The sequence below is a fragment of the Natrix helvetica genome (assembly GCF_964273705.1).
Source record: "Natrix helvetica genome assembly, chromosome: 1".
Lineage (NCBI taxonomy): Eukaryota > Metazoa > Chordata > Lepidosauria > Squamata > Natricidae > Natrix > Natrix helvetica.
Window position 1 is genome coordinate 118,112,802 of NC_138548.1, and position 25,358 is coordinate 118,138,159.

The 25,358-nt window shown below is 40.7% G+C and overlaps 1 protein-coding gene across 1 annotated transcript; it reads left to right on the top strand.

Annotated features, from left to right (window-relative positions):
- The first annotated feature begins 204 nt into the window (after positions 1-204).
- On the top strand, positions 205-24,715 carry LOC309382944 (acyl-CoA (8-3)-desaturase-like). Its single transcript, XM_081934934.1, has 12 exons — positions 205-520; positions 2,934-3,044; positions 4,476-4,673; positions 5,306-5,407; positions 13,649-13,777; positions 15,358-15,418; positions 17,761-17,834; positions 18,950-19,047; positions 20,004-20,100; positions 23,165-23,244; positions 23,365-23,490; positions 24,429-24,715. Exons 1-12 carry the CDS (start codon positions 227-229, stop codon positions 24,517-24,519), a joined length of 1,461 nt encoding a protein of 486 aa, XP_081791060.1. The 5' UTR covers positions 205-226; the 3' UTR covers positions 24,520-24,715.
- Positions 24,716-25,358: the final 643 nt, after the last annotated feature.

Sequence of the window (25,358 nt, forward strand, 5' to 3'; positions counted from 1 at the left end):
GTTTGTTCTCCAAAATAAACAATTTCAGCACAGCTGATCTCCTATCACTATCGGCTGGGGAGGGCAACTTTTCAAAATACCATGACTCACACCGGTCGGCAGCCAGCTTCTCCTTCGTACTCGAAAAGCCGAACATCTTACTCTAGTCGATAAAACTTTGTCGGCCAATCGAAGGCGGAGAAGGGAGGCAACCCGCTTGCTCGGACTCGCCCAGTCCGCCCTCCCGATGGTGCTAAAAGCACAGTGTCAAGTTCCCCAAAGCCTCAATCCGGTGGAGATGGCTTCCCAGCAAGCAGAAACCGGGATCAGGCGGAGGAGGGAGGCTGATCCTGCGGCCGATCAGTCCGGCCCTTCGCGGTGGTTTACCTGGGAAGAGATCGGGCGGCGCACTGGCCAGGAAGACTCGTCACGGGAGCGCTGGCTGGTGATTGACAGGAAAGTCTATGACATCAGCCGGTTCCACAGGAGGCACCCGGGGGGCTCTCGGACTATCAGCTCGTACGCAGGGCAGGATGCCACGGTAAGGGGCGGGGCAGCTGACAGGCGAGGACTCGGTTGGCCAGTTTCTTTCGCTCCCGTAAAGTGTCACAGGGAATACCATAGTTTACGCAATTCCAATATTTGTAGCTATGGGCACGGCACTTAAATATCTTTTCCAAGGCTTCTGTGGTAGCTCTACTGAGTGCTAGTCAGATTTATTGATTGCCTGTTCCTTTACCGTCTCTTCACTGCCAATGTCATTGTACGTGGTTATAATTAGTTTAGTCTTCTTTCTATATTTAATTTTAATCCCATTTTCCACTCTGCTCCTTGACTTTTATCATGAAAACCTGCAGATTTTCTGTATATTCAGCTTCAGGGTAGGGCTATCAGCATAATACAGGCTGTTGATGTTTCTTCCTCCAATGTTAAAACCAGTTGCCCTTCATATGTATTCAGCATATAAGTTGAATATAAGGGTCAAGTACACAGCCTTGTACCCTTTTGCTAACCTGGAGTCAGTCTGTTTTGCCATGTTCTGCCTGTATTGTGGCTTCCTGACTTGTATGTAACTTTCTCATGAGGACGACAGATTCCCATTTTTCTGAACACTTTTCAAAATTCTTTCTATGCTATATGAAGCCGATATTGACTTTCTTTTTGCTAGTATTTGGCTTTCTCAGTTATTTACAAAGCAATCCATTTATTCTGCTCTTTGCTCAGTTTGTGGAGCTACACTTTAAGAAAGGTCCAAAACAGTTGGAACAGGAGCCACAAAGAGAGAGTAAGGTGGTTGCTGAAGGAATTGTTAAACTGAACTCTTGAGCCTAGAGAAGAAAAGTCTTAAGTGGGACTGAGTAAACAGGCTTAATGTGGAGGAACCAAGTGTTGTGTGAGAATGGAACCACTGATTGAGGGAACGATTGATGTAGGAGACATCCCACGCCCAAAATGGGGTCGGGGGACCACATGCACCCCCTCTGTGCTCTGTTTTGGCCTTGGAAGGCCTCCTGCGCCAATCTGGAAGCCAAAAAAGGGTACGAGGGCACCGTTTAAGCCCCCCAAACGCAATGCGAGCACCCCCCATGCACATACCCCACCCCCTGCGCATGCACACATGTGTTCCCTGCATGCACGGCAGAGACCCGAAGACCAGCTGGCCAAATAATCAATTTGTAATTTTTCAATTAATCATACACAACTTTAACAAGGAGCAAGAAGTTCAGTCATGCAATACTATCCTATCTGTCTTTCCTTTTGCAAAGAGAGAAACTGGATCTATACCACATGATTATTTGAAGATGCACATACTTATACACCTTTTCGGTCAGTTGGGAAAACCAGTATCTGGCCTCTGTTAATACGGACTGCAAGTAGGAGCTCAGAAAACAAAACATCCCCCCCCCCCTGTCTCTCTCACACACAACAACAACCTGGATGTAGAAAATAAAAAGATAAGACATAAGTTATGTGTCCATGGGGTTGCAATGGGTTGGACATGATTTCCTCAACTAATCACAAAAATTGTCATGTAGCCAGTTTGGTGTAGTGATTGCGGCATCAGGCTAGATATTGGGAAATTGTGAATTCAAGTGCTGCCTTGTGCATGATGCTGACTGGATGATCTTAGGCTAATCACTTTATCTCAGCCCTAGGAAGGAAGCAGTGGCAACTTACTTCTGAAAAACCTTGCCAAGAAAAAATGCAGGGATTTGTCCATCGGTCCCTGAGAATTGGATATGACTGAACAGAAGAAAAAAATAATAATTTTATTGTCATTTAAAAAATAAGACTGCACTCAGTCGCTATAACCCACTTTCAAAGCACATTAGCCTATTTTTTACTGTTACCTTTTACTTACTTTTTAATTTTTAAAATATTTTTTGATAAGTATTTTCAGCATACTAGTAAAATCAAATACAAATGAAACTCAGAAAAATAAAAAAGAGAAGGAATTTTTTAAAAATGGAAGTGTCTAAAGGTTGAATAATGGCAACTGGAACAAACTTTGTTAATCTGAGATATTGAGTTGCTCATCCAAGCAACTTCATCAGTCAGAGTAAAAATTACCGGTAGTTAGGCAAAGTCAGAGAGTCGTTGGAACGTATCAACTCTTGCCGCATCAATTTCAGGTGTTTCTCCCTGAAATGAGTTGCAATATATATGTCAATGAAGGTTTAATTAACCAGGACAAAAGTGATTAAAGGTTGAATTATGGAACTGGAACAAACTTTGTCAATCTGCCATGTTAAACTGAGATTTAGAGAGTCAAGATTCAAATGAAATGCGTTCAAGCACCTCCTGGGAATTATGTCTGTCATGCTTTGAATTGGAGAGAAGAAAGATAAGAATCAAATATAACCACTCAGCCTAAACATGTTTCTTCCAGGTTGACTTTAAATTGGTTCTTTATTACAATATTTTCCCCTTTTTTCTTTATGTTTTGGCTTTAGGATCCTTTTACAGCCTTTCACGTTGACAAGACCCTAGTAAGGAAGCACATGGCATCACTTTTGATTGGGGAATTGGCACCTGATCAGCCCAGCTTTGAACCCAGTAAAAATGTAAGTTTGGAGACAGAAAATTGAGGTAGTGGTTTATGGTGTTAATCTGCAAACCCTTAATTATTATTGGGTTGACTCAAAGATCACTTTTGTCATTAAAACTGATCTGCTATTAAGGTCAACAGAAGAGATTTTATAAGGTGCTCCTCAATCTTTCTGCATTGTCTCTTGGCATTTATAAAAACAGTAAAAGTCCATTTCCTTCAGCCGAGTTTAAATTATGAAGTGATCTTAATATCTGCCATTTCATTCCCTTCCACTTTCCACCTCATTGCCCTGAAGCCGCACTTGATTCTTCCCAAATATATCTTCACCATCCTCACACTTGGCCTCCTCTCATCTCCCTGTCTGCTTCCACTAAGCAAGCAAGACTCTAATCCACAGTGAGAGTAACATGGAGATAGCCCTGTTTGCTTCTTTAGGCTCCACAGATTCAAATTGAGTCCAAACAACCCCTCCCCCCATGATGACGCTTCTGTCATCTCAACAAGACATATCCAGCTAGTGTCCAATGTAGAGTGAATGTACTCAGTTTTATCCTTTTCATCCTCCAGATGTAGAGCAACCGCATTTTATGTCCCATCAGATGATTTTTGCGTGGGCAGAGCCCTCAAATAGCATTGATCATGCTTGGGAGTGTCCTGTGGTAGGACTTCAGGCCAATAGGTTTCTAATGATGTAACCTGCTGAAAGTTATTGAGTGGGCAGCTTATAAAGTGATTAAAGTAGGTAAATAGAGCCCCATTGAGTTCCATAAGTATTTAATCAGAAATAATAATTAATATTAATTCACAATATTAATTATGTATTTTAAAAATGTAATAAAATACTACATTTAAGTAAACATTAATGAAATTGATATATAGTACAAATATATTCTATAAATGAATGTAATGTGCCAATAGTTTACAATAAATATACAAATAAAAATAGTACTGAATAACACAACAGTCAGTGGTTAGTTTAAACTAGTAATTCTCCAATCATAGATTAGTATGTACATTAGAGGAATATATAAATTGGTGCTGCCTTGTGGACACTCAATAAAGCCATACATTACCAAACTATACCAAGCTATACCATGAAATCATATATATCTCTCCCTCCCACCCCCTCTTTCTGTTTCCCCATTAGTGCTTTTTGCCAAGATTATTAAATACAGATAGGCATTGATTTCTAGCGTCCCAAACATGAGCTCTAAGTTGTCTAGCAGTCACTAAGTAGAAAAATAGTATATTTATGCAACCATTTTTCATTTGTTTTCTTCCACATTTAATGTTTTTGAAAGAATATTAAAAGTTTGGAAGGAAAAGGATATTTGGAGGGCAATTACACCAAGAGTTCTTGATGTTAACTGTTGATGCCACTGGCTAGCTATGTTGTATCCATAAAGTCAAAACTCCTGCAAATTTTCTGAATTTTTTCCCATAGCAATTATTAATAGAAGATTTTCGGGAATTGCTGTCCACTGTTAAAAAGATGGGACTCTTCAAGCCAAACCTATTGTTCTTTTTCCTGATGCTTCTGCATATTTTAGTACTGGATGCTGCTGGCTGGTTTGTTTTGTGGTATTTTGGGATATCTATGACATCTTTTCTTATTGCCACAGTGCTGATGACCTTTGCTCAGGTAATATTCTTGCTTTTATTTTTAGCTAAAATTGCATTTTCCACTAGTTTGGCTTTCTACAGCAGACTGTCCTTCAACCAAATTAAAATAGTTTCTTTATAAAGAAAATAACACATATTTAGGTTGCATTCAATTACTTGGAGGAATAAGCTTTGAAGGAGACTAAGCAATTCAGTTAGATAAAAAGCCACTTCTGTTTTGCCCAACAGATGATTCTGTAGAAAAGAAGAGACATGGCAGCCATTTATCTTAGAAGACCTGCAAGGTCCTTTTAAATTCTATGTTCTATGATGCCATGTCATCTTATATCCCTCCCATTCTGAAGGACAGTAAGTAATGAAACTAGAATACAGCTTTAAAAAGCAGCCATGTATCCTCACTGTCTATCACAAAATATCAGATATGTTTGGGGAATATATTTGTGGTTGTATTGTAGAATTGGTTTCTTGTGCCTATCCTGTTTGGGATGCTTCTCTGGGTGGCTGCCCCTTTGATTAAATAAAAAAATCCTAGAATGAATGAATCTTTATTTTATCTATCCCAGCAGTTCTTGCATAGCGATTTCCATTGGATATAAGTTGTAGAATGAACAAAAGGTAGTCCTTCTGTGGTGAATCACCCTTTTCTTTCAGACTCAAGCAAGCTATCTACAACATGATTTGGGACATCTTTCAGTCTTCAGTAATCCAAAATGGAACCACCATTTTCATGAATTTGTAATGTGCCATTTAAAGGTAATTAAGGTATATTATTCTTAGAATATTCCATGGAATGGAAGGGAAAGAATATGGAATGTTGCAAATATACATGAAAAAGTTTCATGAGTATATATCAAATGTGTTGTGTTATTTATAACAGAGGTGCCACATGGGCTTCTCATCAAAGAACATAGAGAGTTTTCTTATGTTAAATCATACCACTTGTTTGTCTATCATTATTAACTGCAGACCAAGAGTGGAATTTCACTTATAATAAACAAGATGAATGCGCAAATTAACCAAAAGCCAATCCCAATTTAAGATCCAAAGGTGGCAAGACTTGATTCATATAGGAGATCTGAGATCAAGATCATGTTAAATAAATTCAAGAAAGTTGGGTTTTTGACTCGAATGGGAAAGCATCAAAATGTCTATAACCGTTTCATTTGGGGTACAGAATAAAATGAAAATAACATAGTAGATACCTTTGAGGGTATCAACACCAGGCATGAGATCCTCTTACCTCTGCTACTGGTTTTGAACTGGGAGTGTGCGCTTGTGCGCGGCATATCTGCATATGTGGAGAACCTCTGTGCATGTGCAGAGTGTCTGTGATGACGTCTGGGCAGGTGGGTGGAGCCTCCTGCTACTGATTCACCCAAATGGCGAACTGGTAGAATGCCATCTCTGATCAACACTGCAAAGTTTGGATGAGTACGTAAAGAGTTCTATAGAATTCTGATATAAATGTTGAAACATTCCTCTTCTACTGTTTTAAGGCAGCAATAATAAGAATGAAAAAAGAGTAGCACCGTCTCTTAGTTGTCCAACAAAGAGTCTATACAGCAGTCATACTGAAGTAAAACAGAAAACATTCTAATCAAATTTAACTAGAAAAAGCAGGTTGTGTGCTATTGTGATTACTTTTTTTAAAGACTGAAGGATGTTTCTATATGAGAAAGAGAGGCAGATTGGGGGATGCAGAGTCAAGAGAGGAATCATCCTGAAGTTATGTCTCCACAAGCAGTCCAAGTCCAGCTATCTTTGAATTCCATTAACTCTTGTCCAGTGCCAATTTAGTGTGGACCATAGGGTCAATATGGCATGGAAAAAACAGTGCTTTAAAAGTAGACATTCCTTTCCGCAAGTTTATAACTAACGTAATTGGTTTCAGAGGTACCAGAGTTTTGTATATTTGGATCCTAATACTGTCCATCCAACCAAAAGTGCTGTATAGGTATATTCCAAGGTTGCCTAATTTGGAAAATTTACTCTAATTATTAGCTTTCAGTATTTAATACATTTTGAGAGCATTCACCTATTCCCCAAAGAGTAAGATTTAATGATATCCATCTATTGATATCTGAAGAAACATCCCTCCAACAATTTTGTTTATATTACATGTTGTATCCTTTGGTGTATATACATACATACATACATACATACATACATACATACATACATACATACATACATATGTGTATGTCAAATATTTAATGGATTCAGTCTAAATATGGAATTGATATTTAGTGATGGGTAACCCAATTTTTACCTATTAATATCAATTCTGATTTGGACAATAGAATATTCTGTTATTTTGCATCAATACTAAAGCAACAGTATGAGGTTTCAAAATAAACAAAGGAATGTGGGCATTTGTATTCAACTGAGTTATGTAGTACTCCATAGATATTTCTCTGTTGTCTAATAACACAAACCAAAAATCATTAAAATTGATTACTAAATATTGATTGAAGTTAATTAATGCTGACTTTAAAAAGTAAGGGGGAAACTGGACATCCATGTCTAGTTTCTCTAAATTATGGAAAACTGGAGAAAATGTCATTAAAATTTTACTTTAGTAGTAGATATAATATTCTTAATCCATTTTATGAATTCCAAGGGATTTTCAAATCTATTTAACACTAGCTGATAACCTGGCATTCCCTGTGTTAGATCTGGGCAACGAGAGACAGACTGCGGACACGAAGTGACTTAACAGCTCTTTATTAGTAATAGTAGTGATCCAGCTTGTTCGGTAGTCGGAGGGTTCCCCTTTTATAGGGATTGGGTACGCCCCTCGACCAATCAGAGGGATACCTGTTTCCCGCTGTAGGAGCGGACCAGAGGGAAGACTTTCCCCGATATATGTTAATATCTAACATCCCTCCCCTCCTAGATGGGATGTTGCGGTAGGTAACATAATCTTTTAGGTAGGTGGGTGTTTGTCTTGCTCGGGAGGAACGTCGTAGTTCGGGTTGGCTTAAAGTGGTTGCAGGACTGGTTTCGGGTTGGTTCGAAGTAGTTGCAGGATCGGGTGCTTTTTCTATTTCCCGTTCTGGAGGTCTTGTGCCTTCGTTGCTCGGGCGTTCAGGAGTTTGTTCGGCTGCGTTGTCTGGGGGTTGCTCTGCTACGTGCGTGTAGTCTTGTCCTACGCTTGGCTCGCCGGCGTCGTTGTTTCCTACGATGGGGTTTTCTTGTGGCTGACTTTCCGTAGACAGGAAACTTTCGTCTTCATTTCGAAGGTTGGAGTGTGCTAGGCGACCCCGTAGTTGATCGATGTGCCTTTTCCAATTCCGCCCATCTTCTAGCTCTAGCAAATACGATCGTGGACCTGTGATGCCAATGACCTTTGCCGGCATCCACAATGTCCCCCCCGTGTAGTTGTGAGCGTAAACTGAATCCCCTACTCTGAAAGACCGGATCTTACTTGTAGAGTCTGGGGGAGCCGTGGCAGAGTAATTCGGGTGGAGCCGGTCTAGGTGAGACCGTAGTCGACGACCCATGAGTAGTTCCGCGGGGCTCCTACCCGTCGTTGCGCTCGGGGTAATGTGTTGAATGAGGAGGTAATGGTCAATGCGTGTTTGCCAATCACCTGGACCCATCCTGGCGAGGGCCTCTTTTGCGAATCGCACCATTCTCTCCGCCTGTCCGTTTGATGCTGGATGGAATGGCGCGATGAGGGCATGCTGGATTCCCAACCCTGCTAAAAATGTTTCAAAATGCATGGCCGTGAATTGGGGCCCGTTATCGGATACGAGGAGATCTGGCAGGCCATGGGTGGCGAAGAGTCGCCGTAGAACCTTTACGACTGCCTCTGCCGTGGTTGAAGTCATTAGGACTACATCTAGCCATTTTGAGTATGCATCTACAACTATAAAGAAAGTCTGACCTTGGAATGGCCCTGCGAAGTCGATGTGTATTCGCGACCATGGTGCTTTGGGTTTCTCCCATTCTGTGGCGGGCGCTTCCGGGGGTGCTGGTCTCGATTCCTGGCATGGGTCACAAGTGGCCACCCACTCCTCTATTTCTTTGTCCATGTTTGGCCACCACACGTAACTTCTTGCTAACGCCTTCATTCTAACAATCCCCGGATGACCCATATGTAAAGCATCTAGTACATTTTTACGTAAAGCATACGGAATAACAACTCGATCCCCCCACAACAAACATCCTTGTATTACTGAGAGCTCGTCCCGTTTTGACCAAAACATTTTGAATTCCAGGCCCACATTTCCCTTTGGCCACCCCCTCCAAACCCAAGTTTGAACTTGCTTTATTAAATTGTCTTTAGAGGAGAACCTTGCAACATCGTAGGAAGAAACCGGTCCTGAATCCAAACAGTCAATGAGCAATACCGGTACTTCTGGAGTGGGGTCTGGCAGAATGTCAGGTAATGGGCAACGGCTGAGTGCGTCTGCGTGTCCAAGAGTGGAGCCCGGTCGATGTATCAATTTGTATGAATACGCAGCCAGGAAAACAGTCCACCTGGTCATGCGAGGAGAAAGGGAGACCGGAGTGGGGCGGTTTCCCGCCAAAAGTCCCAACAGCGGTTTGTGATCTGTGATCAGTTCAAAATCACGTCCATAGAGGTATTCGTGGAAACGCTTTACTCCCGCGACGGCAGCCAGCGCTTCCCTGTCCATTTGGCTGTAATTCCTTTCGGCCGATGAAAGAGTCCTGGAGTAGAATGCGATGGGTGCTTCTTTTCCGTCGGGCATCCTGTGGCTGAGGACTGCTCCAACTCCGAAAGGTGATGCATCGCAGGTCAATACCAGCGGTAGGGTCTGGCTGTATTGAACAAGCAGTGAGTCAGTGGTGAGCAGGCGCTTTACCCCGGCGAAAGCTGCAGCTTCTGATCGTCCCCATTTCCATGGTGCGTTCCTCTGGAGTAGACGGTGTAGTGGCTCAGCAACGGTCACTTTCTGCCTCAGAAAAACGCTGTAGAAGTTAAGTAATCCGAGGAAAGCCTGCAACTCGGTCTGATTTCGTGGTGTGGGGGCGTCCTGGATCGCCTTAATTTTCTTTGAAGTGGGGTGTATTCCCTGACCATCGATTCTATAACCCAGGAATTCTACGCTAGGCACGTTAATTTGGCATTTTTCTTTTTTAAGGCGGAGACCCTTTTCTCTGATTCTGGCCAAAACAGATCTGACTCTTTTGTTTAATTGCTCCTCGTTTGCAGCTGACACCAAGATGTCGTCAAAATAGGGGACGACTCCTGGTATCCCTTGCAACAGTCGTTCCATGATGCTCTGGAACAGTCCTGGGGCAATGCTTACGCCAAATTGTAGCCGGTTGCATTTGAATGCTCCTCTATGCGTCACTATAGTTTGGGCCTCCGCTGTGGCGCTATCAACTGGCAGTTGCTGGTAAGCTTGTGCCATGTCTAACTTTGCAAATACCTTTCCTGGTCCCAACGAGTGCAATAAGTGCTGTACTACTGGCACAGGATATGCGCTCTGTTGTAGCGCGACATTAATTGTACACTTATAGTCCGCGCAGATGCGGACTGATCCGTCTGGCTTGACTGGGGTCACGATGGGCGTTTCCCAGCGCGCGTGATCTACCGGCTCAAGGATTCCTTGCTCCACTAACTTATCTATCTCTTTGTCTATTTTAGGGCGGAGTGCAAAAGGCACTCGTCTTGGTTTAAGTCGGATTGGCGCCACTTTAGGGTCTAAATTGAATGATATTGGTTTACCCACATACTTACCAAGACCGGGGCTGAACACATCCTCGAATTCCTTAAAAATCTGTTCAGCGCTGCTGTTTCTTATGGCGTTGATCCCGGTGACTTCTAACCCCAGGGCTTCAAACCAATCAAGCCCCAGAAGGTTCTGCAATGGCGCGCTGGCGATGGTCACGGGCAGCTGGGCTTCGATGTCCTTGAAACGGATGTGGAATGTGCCTTGGCCCACGATGGGGACTTGGTTCCCCTGGTAGTCTCGTAGCAGGACGTCTGGGGCGTGTAGTTGGCTCTTTCTGAGGCTAGGGATAGCCTGTTTCATGGATGCCCATGAAATGATCGTCAGGGTTGATCCTGTGTCAACTTCTAGCTCGCAGGGTGAGCCCTCCAAGAGGACTGTGACTCTCAGCCTTTTTGGTCGCTTAGGGCGGACCTGATGTATTGTGGTGAGATACGTTCGCAACTCCTCTCTCTGGGTCAACTCTATCTCACCGTCAACATCCTGAAAATACTCTCGTTGAGCGTCTTGATAGAACGCTCTTTCAGCTCTTTGTGTGTATTCTCTCTGGGGATACGCTCGCTCACTTTCTTGTGAGTAATCTCTCTGGGAATACGCTCGTTCAGCTCTTTGGAAATTTTCTCTCTGGGTAAACACTTGTGGATTTCTCTCTGGGCGCCCTTTTTGGTTTCGCCAAGCCCCTGGGTTGGGCTTCTGTTGGCGGTACATGGGTGGCTGCCGTGAGGCAGGGACTCCGCTCCGGCACACTCGTGCGATGTGCCCAAGTTTGTTGCAGTGCGAACAAACAACGTTCCTGAACCTGCAAGTAGACCTGGGGTGATTCCCTCCGCAGCTTGCGCAGGGCGGCAAACGGGATCCGGGTCTCCCCCCAGGCCTCAAGTGACTGCTCTGCATCAGGTGACTGTCCTCGAACTCGGGATTCTCGTAGTCGGGGCTTGTGTCCTCATAGTGAACTCTGGTTTGTCTCGGTGCTGGCTGGTATGCGCTGGCCCCTTGTTGTATGGTCACCGCTGATTTCTCCGCTGATTCTGACGCTCTTGCTTCGTTTAACGCTGCCTGTAGGGTTAAATTCGGGTTTGCCAACATCTTCTTTTGCAACGAAATGTCTCTTACCCCACAGATGAGCCGCTCTAAGATGTGCTCTTCCAAATCTCTGTATTCGCAGTGAGCTGCTGCTTTTCGTAGGGCTGCAACATATTGATTGATTGATTCTCCCGCCTTCTGAGTCCTCATGTTGAATTCCTTGCGGCAGACATGGCGGGAAGGTTTTGGCGCGTAATGAGTTTGCAGAGTTTGTTGCAACGTCGTCCACGATACTGCCTGTATTGGAGTAGGCGCAGTGAGGTCTCTGGCCGTATTGAAGACTTCCTTTCCGCAGTAGCCGAGGAAGATGTTTTTCTTCCTCGCATCGGTGATCCCCGTGTATTCGTTTGCTTCGAGGAAACACTCGAAACGAATCATGAAAGCTTCCCATTCGTCGTTTTCTGGGTCGAAAGGAGCGGGGGGAGCATGCATCGCCATCTTCTCAGTTTGAATTTGCCGCGCTGCGGTGATCTGAGATGGCTGTCGGAATTGCTGCCGAATTCCTGGGCTGGATCAAATCCGGAGATTCTGGAGTAGCGTTCTTCGTCCTATCTGTCTCTCAATCCCACCTTCGTCGCCAATGTTAGATCTGGGCAACGAGAGACAGACTGCGGACACGAAGTGACTTAACAGCTCTTTATTAGTAATAGTAGTGATCCAGCTTGTTCGGTAGTCGGAGGGTTCCCCTTTTATAGGGATTGGGTACGCCCCTCGACCAATCAGAGGGATACCTGTTTCCCGCTGTAGGAGCGGACCAGAGGGAAGACTTTCCCCGATATATGTTAATATCTAACACCCTGGGTATTTATTTACAACCAATACCCCTTACCAGAGGAAGCCCCCTCATGGAGTACTGTGAAGCTGTTACCATGGCAACTGCACTGTGCTGTACAGTAGATGCCATTTTAAGGCACAACAGGCTGTATCTTAACAGAACTTGAATCCAAAAAGCACACTACCACTTTCAAAAGTACTGTGATTTGACACTATAGATATAATTCATTCCTTTTCATTTTAGCAGCCCGGGGGTTCCAGAGTGATGCTGGAATACACACAGAGAGACACAGACACACATACACTGAGGGGGTGTTGGGGTGTCTTACCCATAGACTTTCCAGACAGAAAGTCATCTGTATATTAAGTTTGGTTGAAATTGCTAAAGGCATTCCAGAGTTATGCTGGAACATACACACACAGGCATAAAGGTATGTATGTATGTATGTATGTATGTATGTATGTATGTATGTATGTATATATGTAGATAGATAGATAGATAAATAGATAGATAGACAGACAGACAGACAGACAGACAGATAATGAACATGAATTGTTTGTGTATTTTATCAAAAGTTTTTCAGCATCTAATAATGAGATTACAAGTTGACCTTTATTTTAAGTCTATTATATCTACAGTAAACCGTATATCATCTAATGGATGCCTAGTTTTTTTACCCTGCTTGAACATTCTTAATAACAAATGGTATCATTTTGCTATAATCTGTTTCCTAGCACTGCTATTAAAATCTTTGTATCAACATTATCAGTGAAATTAGATGAGCATATCAGGTGTTATTTCCACCTGCTTTTGTTTGATTAAATGCCAGTGATAAAATTCCCTGATCAATAAGCCTGATTAAATGCCAATGACAAAGGAAGGAAAATACTGGACCCAAAGCTAATAGGGACTATACTACAGGTGAGTTGAAGAAAAATAAGAATAAATTGGTATAGAAGCAAGAAAAAGCAAGACTCATTAAAAGAGAGACAAAGCAGAATAGATGTAGGTCTCTATTTTATTTTCTGTTTGTCCCCACAGGTGAATCTCTCTAAATACACAAATAGCAGAGCAGCACCTCTTCCAGTGCTTTGACAGGCAGGGTTTTGAAAGGTGATAAAACTCATTTGCACCTACTCATGTTAATATCAGGGAACTCATTACAGTACTCAAAATTTCCCCCAGTTTTGTCCACATATGCAATGAATGCTTGAGATTCTTCAAAGCTAGAAAGTGCACTTAATCTTCAAACTGTTTTGAACCTCTCCAAGATAATTCAGAGTCAGCTGATTCAACATCTCAAAGTTATTTGAAAATCTGATTCAAAGGTTCAATGGAATCTCCCCTTATTACCTCTTCAAAGCAGAGCACTAAATAGTCAAGCAATCTTTTACAAGAGCCTGAATACTTTCTTTCCTTCTTCCTCTACAGGGGCTTTCAGCTAATTGGTGGTCTTTGCACCATTCCCAGCATCATGCTAAAACCAACTGTATTGAGAAGGACCCAGATATTTCATTTCATCCCTTTATTTTGTCGTTAGGGGAAACTCTTTCTTTGGAGGTAAGAAGCAACTGCTTAGATGACAACAGATTTTACTGAACCCTGGCCATTCTCCTTTCAGATCAGCATTCAGAACAGCAACTGTTAAGCCATTTCATTGTCAATTTGTTAGAGTTGAACACAGTCTACTGGGTTTATTATTTATATTTATTAGCAGCGTTTGATAAGACAGATTTCATTGAGATAGTAGATTAGTAGGGTTGGACAAAATGTTCACCAAAGGTGGCCATAACAAAAGTGTATTTCTCTATATGAACCAAAGGTGGTATCCAGCAAGTTCTGACATGTTCTGGAGAACCGGAAGTGGAAATTTTGAGAGAGGGGATGGAATGGGGATTTTGCAGTATCCTTTCCCCTGCCATGCCCACAAAGCCATGTCCACAGAACCGGTAGTAAAAAAGTTTGAATCCCACCACTGATATGGACCCCTGCTTTCTAAGGCTGGGTGGCATTGTCCAAGGAGAGACTAGAACTCACAATCTTGCAATTTCCAGCCTGATGCCTTAAAACTGGTTCTCCTATGGTAGCTCATAGCTATAGTTGAATATTATGAACTGGATTATTGAGGGAATTAGCTCATGGGATTGACTGAACAATCATGTACAAAAGGATTCTGAGGAAAGCAGCAAGTTTTTATGGCCATGTGATCGCAATCCCAAGAAGGTGACTTAGGAAAGCAAAGAAACAGATTGTCTTCCTGTCCAAAAATCCTGGTAGCTCTGATAGGAATAGGATAGATTAAAAGACGGAGGGTGGTATGGAGCTTAAGCATCTCTTTGTTTGTTCCCTTTTGCTCTTTCTCTGGTTAATGTTATGGATTGGACTGACTATTGTGTGAATTATCTCAGTGGATTGTTTCAGATTTGATAAGCATATTCTGCCTTGGCTGTTACTTCAAACAAAGAAAATATAGAATTACTTATGCCTCACAAGCAGAAATACTGGTAGAAAATGTTCTATCTCTGATGGTTGTGAGGTTTTGGGGATGTGGCAGTCAGTAAAAATATCAAAATGGAGAAGCTGCCTATTTAGCTGAGATTCTGGATTCCCTATTTATTGTTAATTCACCTCTTCTGAAACCAGTCGGGACATTTATTTTGGTGGCTATAGGATGGTGTGGCTGAAGAGCTGATATTGGGAGAATGGAACACTTTGAACCCATCAGATCCACGTCCATCAGTAATGCTTTCCTTTGGGGCCTTCTACTAATGGAAAGATTAGTAAAAGTTTATCTAGTGTTTCTGCTTACAGAAGGGACAGCTTCCTTTCCTGACTAAGAAATCTAAGTTTAAGTCTGTTCTTTCTGTATTTCTATTGGAGGGCTTAATTTTACAAGCTATCTCGCTCTACCATATGTTTCTGCACCTGGAAATTTTGAAAATAAAGACTGCAATCTATTCGAACTACCACAATTACAATTTATTATTGTGACAGCTATGTACATCTCACTTTTTTTTTGCTTTTTTCCTGCCTGAGAATTTATTTCATAGAGCAGATGAAAAGGAAGTTATAGAAATGGAGCCTAAAGTTATAATTACCTATTGAAAGTTATTTGCTTTTTTCATGCCTTTCTTTTGCAGTTGGGTTTGCAGAAAAAGAAATACATGCCTTATAACTATCAGCACAAGTATTATTTCTTCAGTGAGTATCTTTTCTCCCCCTACCTCCTGTTAAACTCCAAATGAGCTTTTTCTTCTGTCAAAAAAACAACTTTCACATCATCTTTGGACTCTTATCTTTTCAACCATGAGCTCAGGGGCAGGTTATATATATGCATTGTACATAATCCCCAGCACAGTTTAGATTAATATCAACTCTTATTAAGATAAATGATAATGATAAGATAAAGAGGAGGAGGGAAGAAGAAGAGCAGTAGTAGCAACTACAGAACATTGGAGAGAATGAGGAGGAAATCTTTCCTTTCTGAGAACACAGATTCCTATGAGTTTAATATACATATTTAAGGTGGAGGGAGGCATCCTGATTCTCAGTCCATACCTTCAGAAACAGACTATGCCTTAACAGTGCAAAGAGAGAAATGGCAAGCTGGAGAGGGTACTGCACTTTCTCATGCAACTGCTCAATTATTTGATGCTCTATAGACACAACTGAGGAGCATCCATAAATCAAATTACAGTGGAAAAAAATTGCCATGGAAGAGAGACAGGAACATAATGGAGAATATAGTCCAACCTCTTCACCAGCAGTAGTTTTTCTTTTTGAAACTGCTTTATTGATAAGATCATAAATGGTGCCTGCTGGATCTAATCCTTGGCCCATCAAGTTCAGCAGTCCATTCTCACAATAACCAACCAAGGAAATCTACTGGTCTTCCTTCAGATGGCCTTCAGAAGCTACCACACTGCCATCCAAGCTAATAACCATTGAATCTCATTAACGCTATGACTTGGTCCATCCTTTATTGAAGACAGTCAAGCTGGTGGGCACCACAACTAACTGCTTACAGCAGGTCATAGGGAATGTCTATCAGAAGTTTTTTTTAATAAAAAAACCTCTCTCCAATTAGAATAAGTGTTGAATCTGAGTCTCAAGAAGCAGTAACGTGTTGGAGTCTGAAAAAGTTAAAAAAAACCTTCCTATAAGGCAGCGATGGTGAACCTTTTTTGGCTCGCGTGCCACAAGTGGGGGGAGCGCAGGGGGGTCGTGTGCAGGCGTGCCGCACCCTTAATGCAACTCCTCGGAGGGTCGTTTTAAGCACTCTGAAGGCTTCAGGGAAGCCTCCGGATGGTCCCTGAAGCCTTCGGAACGCTTAAAATGACCCTCCGAGCAACCCAGAAGTCACTTCCGGTTTGCTCGGAGGGTGGTTTTAAGCTTTCCGAAGGCTTCAGGATATCCTCCGGATGGCCCCTGAAGCCACCGGGGGGGGGGCGGGGAGGCTCTTTTTGCCCTCCCCGGGCTCCTATAAAGCCTCTGGAGCCTGGGGAAGGTGAAAAATAGCTTTTAAAAAGGTGAACTCAGCTGGCCAGCGCGCGCATGCGCGCTGGCCAGCTGACAGGGCAGCACCTCGCGTGTCCTGACAAATTGCTACGCGTGCCACTTGTGGCACGCGTGTCATAGGTTCGCCATCACTGCTATAAGGGTTAGGGAGATATTTTATTTTGAAAAAAACCCAAGATATAAAAGCAAAATGTGTAACTTTCAGGTGTAAGCGTGTATTCTATTGCCTCTACTTTACATTTTATTCTATTACTATTTCTATATTGTTACATTAATTACAATTATTATAATGATTACAATTAATATATTCTATTACAATATCATATTTTGTGGTACTATTATATAATAATGTTTTCTTCTTACAAACACTGTTCTCCCTTAATTCCTGTCTCTGGAATATCTTCTCCTTTTCTTCTCTGCTATTGGCCAACAAATAAAGTATTTGCAACTTTCCTTGTTGTGCCTCTATGCTTCTTTTCCTCTGGACTATTAATCCCTTCCCTCTTTTGAAGGGAAAATGCCTTTTATTCAGGTGATTCCAATAGAAAATAATATTTGTAGCTCGGGGTAGAACTGTGGGGTCCTTGGTGCTCCTTGTGGCCAGTAATTTTCTTGCAGACGTTTCATTACCCAATTAGGTAACATCATTGGTGCTAGAAGGTAGTTGGGTTTGCTCTCTTTATATATACTAATAGGTTGCCTTGTCTCTAGTTTTAGGTTTTATATTGTTGTAAGTCACCCAGAGTTGTATTTTACAAGATGGGCTGTTTTACAAGATGTCGCTTACGTATGAATATATAAACACTTGAGAGCTGGTCTCATTGGATTTACCAGGGCTTTCCTCTAAATAAATCTGAATAGAGTAAGATAGTATTGTCCACTTATCACAAGGAATAACAGAGCATTTGGTAACATTTACCATAAATAAAATGGTAAATACAGAACATTTGTGGAATGTGATTGTTGCTTCTTTTATGTTTAGAAAGGACAGTTAATGGTTATATGCATTTTGTTTCCTTCTGTAGCATTGCCACTGATGATAATGCCTACTCTTCAAGTTTACTCATTGTACTTTATATTCCAACGCAAACTCTGGAGGGTGAGTACACAAATGATCCCTACCAAATATTAAATAATACAATACTGAGACACCCCTCCCCCCATGGTATGTTTCTAGGTTTAGAATTTATTTCTTTAAGAGGATTTGAAAAGGCTAAACCATTTTTAGGTGTATATAAAAGTTTGCATGGCGATATTGTTAATGGGAAAGTTAATGTCACCCAATTCCAAAATGCTTCCAGATGAACTATTGCTGGCTATCAAAAGGCCTTTTATGAAGAAGGCATTCAATTTTTTCCTGGGAAAACAAACATATAGAAGGCATGTTGGGAAAACATTAGAGGTAACTGGACAATAACATTGATTGAACTAAGAATGTACAAGAATTACAGTCTAGTTTTCTGAAGTAATGATTATGAGGGCTTTGATTAAAAAATGATTTATGGTGGCTTGAATACAACTATAAAGTTATGGTTCATCTTTTAAAGAAAAATATCTAGAGGGATTGGAAATGGGGTTGAACTTACTTTTTTCTAATATAGAAGATGGGAGACAAGACTTTTCCAACCTTGCTTAAAATGGGAATTTGCCATGAACTCTTGTCAAGTACACAAATTAAAAATGGTTGGAATTTTGTGGGATAATCAAAGCTAATAAAATCCCTACATTCTCACCTGATATCACATAAACATGTCAGTTATTGAAAATAATATTGTTTATGCGCTCAAACAGGTCCATACGCAGAGCAACACTGGTGCTTAAAACACACCTGGTCTCTTGTATTGATAATCACTACATAAAAAGTTTGTCTTCCCTGATTAATTAAAAAAAACCTAATAACAACATGCAAAGAAACTTCTATCCATCTCTATCACTTTCTGGAATGACATGAGCTCAAAATATTGTACTTTAAAGAAAACCAAGCATATGCAATCTTGTCTAGTGAATTTTTCTATGGCTCTTTTCAGTCAGTTAAATCTGTCAATCCATTAAAAAAGAACTCAGGGTAGAACTGGTTCTGTCAAAATGGGCAGTAACAGAGCAGAGTTTCCAGAAGATATACATCTGGATCTGAGTAAGATGCCATGTAGGGTGTCTACTTGGGGCAAGGAAAGATGCTATTCTAATCTCCATTCCTTCTCTTCTCTTCTACAGGAAATGACATGGACTCTGGCATATTTTATCCGATTCTTTATTACCTTCAACCCCATATTGGGATTCAAGGGTGTTTTGGGATACCTCCTTCTTTTGAAGTACTGTTCATCTTATGTACTATTTTCTTTGTGTTTCACTATCCCTTCCCAGACCCTGACTATTCTCTAGATCTAGATTCTCTAGATCAGCGATGGCGAACCTTTTTTTGGCTCAAGTGCCATTAGTGGGTGGGGTGGGGAAACGCAGGGGGGTCGTGCGCGGGTGTGCCTCCGGTTTGCACATAGGGTGGTTTTCAGTCCTCTAGAGGCTTCAGGGAAGCCTCTTGAAAGTCCCTGAAGCCTCCGGAGGGCTTAAACCGACCCTATGAGAAAACCGGAAGTCCGTTCCTGAACTTCCTGTTTGCCCATAGGGCCCGTTTTTTGCACTCCGGAGGGAAGCTCCTGAAGCCTCTGGAGGGCCTCGGTGTGGAGGGCCGGAGAGGCTCTTTTTGCCCTCCCCAGGCTCCTATAAAGCTTTAAAATGGCTTTTAAAAAGGCTGAATTCAGCTGGCCAGCGGGGGCATGCACGCTGTCCAGCTGACAGGGCAACGCCTCCGGTACACTTAGAAAGGGCTCCGCCTGCCACCTGTGGCACACATGCCATAGTTCTGCCATCCCGGCTCTAGATTATCCTTCTCCTAACTTCCATATGTGTGGGCTTCGGTTCTACCATTTCCATTATAATAGCTATCTGGAATAAAGCCAAGCCACTCTGTAGTCTCCATTTGGGATCAGTTTCCATGGTATCTGGTCAACCTTCCAAATTTGTCCACTAACTCAGAAGGATTGGGGGTCCTGGTCTTTGGTTTGAATCTGACTCATTGTCACTGGAGGAGTGTTAGAAATGTATTGATTTCCATAGAAAGGCATCATTAGGTCTAGTAAATGACTTGCATTCTAAGCCTAACAAACAAACGAATAAATTTGTCCCACTATTCTACTTAAAAGGCTTGTTTGTGTAGATATAGTTTCACTTTGCCTAATTTGCCTGACTTTGCCTCATTTCTGTCTCTCAGTGTTCTTGAGAGTATTATATTGACATGGTTAACACAGATGAGTCATCTTCCTATGCCCATCGATCATGATAAAAACATGGATTGGTTCTCTACACAGGTAAGAGAGATCTGGGAGATAAAATTGATGGCTGTATATGATTAAACTTTAGCTTGTCTGCGTAATTTCATTATATGACTATAATTTAATTATTGCACTCTATTCTGTTTATATTTTAAATTGTGGTTTATTTTAATCTCATTTGAAACTGTAGTTTTTGTCTCTGGAACTTAGTACTTTGATATGGCCCAAGTGCTAATCAATAAAGATTGATTGATTGACAATAATTCACAGATCCATAATTATAAATTATAATTTGCACATGTGAAACTGGATTCCTTTTCGGATGTTATTTTTACCTATTATTATTGTTTCTTTTACAGTGCTTTTCCTATCATAGAAAAGTTTGAAGTGTGTTTAGAAATGCTATGCCTTTTCTTATAGATTATGATTGCCCTTGCTTTTGTTTGGACTTTATAAAAATGGAAATGAGATGAGTAGAACAAATATTCTTTGGCCTCATTTTAAGATAATAGTGCTAACTGAAAGAGAAACTGGCCAATGCAGGAAAATTTTCCATTCCCAGCATCTGGTTTTCATCTAGATCAGGATATTCTCCCCTCTCCCCAAGTTTTATTTATTTTATTTATTCAATCCAATTTTTATTAAACAGTGGGTTGTCTGGGTGCAACCACATTTAAACAATCATAATATTCGTCTTTGTTGTCACATTTATCTCCACTATTATCACATAATAGTAATATTGTAATAACATAGTGATGCAATAACAGTAATATTGGCATTATGTATTTTAACAACTCTTCTCTTTAATACTTATCTTTTAATATCTCTTCTTTTCTAACTTCTGTCTCTCTTATCTAGCAGTTAATAACATATAAGATTAAGTATATCCTATGTCAGAAAAGAAAAAAAGGAAATAAAAATGCCCCAAAAATGCATCTAAAAATAAGATTATTTATAATTTTGGATAACGTATTATATTGTCAAACGCAAAAGAAATCAATATATATATCCTATTGCTGTTAGTACAATCTTGCCAGCTTCTATCAACTTAGAGTTCACTATGAAAAGATGGCAGAGAAGCAATTTCCTACAATTAATAACTTTATTTTAGATTTGCTATCATGTTCAATGAGAAAGAAAGAAAAAGAAAGAGGGAAAGGGGAGGAAAGAAAAAGAAAGGGAGAGGAAAAATAGAGAAAAACAGAAATGAGAGTGAGGGGGAGAGGAGTGAGAGAGACCCTATTCCCACAGAAAACACTGAGCCATGAAACCTGGGTAGGCTTGTCTGGAGGGGGGATGTCATGTGACTGAGTGGGAGTGATGTTGAGTTGGCCACACCCATGTTTTGTAGCTCCCAGTGTTTTCTTTTCTGTGGGAAACGGATCCAAATGGCTCTTTGAGTGTTTAAGATTGCCGACCCCTGTGCTACACCATGCTTCAAGACAAATTTTCATTTATTTGTAATTAGAAATAACTATTTCATAATATATAATTACATATTGTTTTTGATTAATCACTATGCTTTAATTATGTTCAATTTATAGCAATAAAAATACATCCTGCATATCAGATATTTACATTATGGTTCATAACAGTAGCAAAATTACAGTTACATAGTAGTAACAAAAATAATTTTATGGTTGGGAGTCACCACAACATAAGGAACTGTATTAAAGGCATTAGGAAGATTGAGAACCACTGATCTACAGGGAAAGATGTTAAAAGCTGAGATGTTGAATTCTTCTTTTATCTTTTAAGCAATTTCTATTATTCCACAATTCCAGTTGCTCAATTATACAGCCACTAGTGTCTGTATCCAATCAAAGAGCTACAGTGTTTACAGCTTACAGTATTTCCACTCTCTTTCTCTGTAAATTTTTCAGTAAACAAATTCCAGGTACAGACAATTTATTTAATTCTTATGATAGTCTTGTAACATTGTTTCCAATATACCGTTCAGGATTAATTTCTAATCCACACTTTCTTCCCTCTACTTTTTCACACTTCCCCCTCTGGGTTTTGCTCTGGCCAGAAGATGTCGCTGTTGCACTGTTTCTCTTCTACTTCTCTTCCTTAGTTTCCTTTGTTTACACCATATTCTTTTTCAGTTCTGGAACCAAATTTTAACCCAAATAAGAGTTTATTAAATCCTTAGATGGCCACTCTGCTTTTCTTCTTTTAGCATTTATAGTATCCAAATAATCAAACAATATATCTTATTTTGCATCTCTTTCAGCTCTGTGCTTATCCGCCACTGTTTCAGGGGGTGGAGGCTTGACAAAACTACCCCCTTCTTTTTCAGCCCCACTGTTGATCAATCTTTTCTGGAAAGGGGCATTTCTGACAGAAGTTTTTAAAAACCACAAATTTCCTCACACAGCCACCACACTGTTCTTCTTCAATATCACTCCTGCACATATTTTACTGTCCCAGTTGCCCCACCTTCGTGACTGCCCAAAAATGGCAGTTGCCCCTGCTGTCATTCGGGAGAGCTTGCTTTGCACCTAGCGAGGAAATTGTAAGTTTCTCAAGGTCAGCAAAGAGCCTTTCCTTCCTTCACTGTCCCTCCAGGATAGCTATAAGGTCTCCCATCAGCATTTACCGGTTGGATTTCATGGGGCTCAGCAGAGCCTTGCTATTTTCCAGCCATTCTCACCATGATGTCAACTGTCCCAGGACATTCTTTTTAGAAAAGGAGGCCTGTGAATTCAAATCATACCAGACAACTTGGTCCAGTCTGGAATAAGTAATGGGAAGCTTTGAAAATTACTATTGAAAAGAAATGTTTCACAAAATGAAAAATAAGTATATTACTATAATTCTATTTTAATTGTCCATATTTTCAAAGCTGTACTCTGGTGACTATCAGATTTGATAACAAATGAGTATTTAAACTCTACTATTAGGGTAATATAATTTAAGATTTCCAAAATTCAATATGTTTTTCTAGAAATAAATACAGACCAATACATACAAACAAACCAACATGAATATAAATATAAATCATGGACAAATATAAATATATATTGTGGACATTTGCTTGATCTTCCTTCATTCACAGCATGTCTGGACTAACATCTGTCTTTCTCTCTTCTCCCAGGTTCAGTCAACGTGCAATGTGAATCAATCTTTTTTCAATGACTGGGTAACGGGGCACCTGAATTTTCAAATTGAGCACCAGTGAGTACTGATTTAGGGCAATAAGATTTTAAGCTATCAGTGAGAAACTGCTTCATAGTTTGAATAAGGCAAAAAGATAGTAAAGTATCACAACTTCTTTGCCTTCCTTTCTGCCTATAGTCTCTTCCCTACGATGCCTCGGCACAACCTTTGGAAGGTGGCTCCTTTGGTGAAATCCATGTGTGCTAAACATGGTATTGAGTATCAGTCAAAACCTCTCTTCACTGGCTTTGCTGACATTGTGTAGTAAGTATCAGACTATCAGTTTAGAAGAGGAGTTGGGGATCTAGGAAATATACAACATATAAAGGTTAGCCCAACAGATCAAATGAATCAAATCAAATGAAGGATCTGCATGGCTTTGCTCTCAAGAGTCGGGGAAAGGAGAACATGCAATTATATAGACATACTTATATACATGTGAATATGTCAACTAAGCAAAAGAGATCTGGTGTGCAAAGTATTAAACTGCTAATGAGAAGAAAGATTTTGGATGTAGCTCCTTTAAGAATAAAAATAAGCCTAGTAGTAGAAAGAGAGAGATGCTAGTCCTTAAGCATGTGTTCTATCACATGGAATTTTTATAAAATTATTTAGTATTAAATAATTAGTTATCAGTTAACATCAAACAGGCAATGGCAAACTATTTCCATATTGTTTGCATGAAAATTACACACCCAGATGGCCTCCTAAAGATAGGCAGAGTCTGCCTTCTCCCTATCATCATGACTGTGAAATTTGGGTGTTTAGATAAATTACTACTTTATGTAGACTTTATATAAGTCCATATAAAGCAGTGGTGAAATTCAATTTTTTTTACTACCGGTTCTGTGGGCATGGCTTGGTGGGCATAGCAAGGGAAAGATATTGCAAAATCTCCATTCCCACCCCACTCTGGGGTCAGCCAGAGACAGTACTTTCTGGTTCTCCAAACTACTCAAAATTTCCACTACCGGTTCTCCAGAACCTCCTGGATTTCACCCCTAATATAAAGCATACTGTCAAGACATGTCAAATACCTAAAAGGATAAGTATCACTCACTGAGAGATTTTTGTGCTACTCTTTCTGTCCTCAATTTACTGCACTTGAATTCACTTTTCTGCTTGAATCAGAGGCAAACTTTTTCTAAGTAGGACTTAACTCTCATGGCAAGGAAGAGAAACTTACTTTCTGTTATTTTCAGTTCCTTGAAGGTTGCGGGTGAAATCTGGTTCAAAGCATATCATCTTGATCAGAAAACACAAAATCCTAAAATCTACATTCAACAAGGGTGAAGAGAGAAGATGGATCTGAGATGGAAATAGATAACCTAGAGTAATTTGTGAATGAAACAGAATGCTGGAGAGCCTTTTGGCTCAACTTTTGGCATGTTTCCTAATGAGTATTAGCATTGCAAGCAACACCCATCCCCTTTCCTGCTTCTGGGTCTTGGATGTATCATAAATAAATAAAGTTTCTTAATACTTTTCATTGAATTGCTTTGTTTCTGCTTTTTACATTTGACCTCTGTTTCGCACGTTGTGAAAATAAACTTATTGCCTGTTGCAGTGGATTCTGGATTATGATATGAGATAAAATTGCATCAGCAGATACAAAAAGCAGCTAAGAAATCAATCCATATTTCTTCTCTTTTGTTTTCATCATTTGGAGATTCCATGTTATTTACTTGATGTTTCTCTTACCCAGGGCTTCCAATACTGGGAGAAATCTACTAATTCTTCCACATTCATTAATAATAAGAGTAATGAAAAGGTATCTTGCACCACCAAACAAATAATATCACCAAGATGACCATGCACGTTTATATTTCTGTCCTTTTCTTCATTCTAGGGGCTGCTTCTTGGACTGGGAGGGTGACAGAGGTGGTAATCAGCAGGTTCTGAGCAGTTCTGGAGAACCGGTAGCAGAAATTTTGAGTAGTTCAGAGAACTGGTAAATACCACTTCTGACTGGCCCTGACCCCATCTATTCTCTGCCTCTCAAGTCCCAGTTTCCCCACTCCTGGGGAAGGTTACTGCAAAATCCCCATTTCCTCCCCATCAGCTGGGAGTCAGGAGGCAGATAATAGATGGGGGCGGGGCCAGTTAGAGGTATTTACCAGTTCTCCAATGTA

Bases quoted from the DNA above. Each gene is read 5' to 3' on its own strand.
- LOC309382944 (XM_081934934.1), top strand. From the start codon at position 227: ATGGTGCTAAAAGCACAGTGTCAAGTTCCCCAAAGCCTCAATCCGGTG. The intron at 521-2,933 runs GTAAGGGGCGGG...TTTTGGCTTTAG, and splicing joins ACGCAGGGCAGGATGCCACG to GATCCTTTTACAGCCTTTCA. The intron at 17,835-18,949 runs GTGAGTACACAA...TCTCTTCTACAG, and splicing joins TCCAACGCAAACTCTGGAGG to GAAATGACATGGACTCTGGC.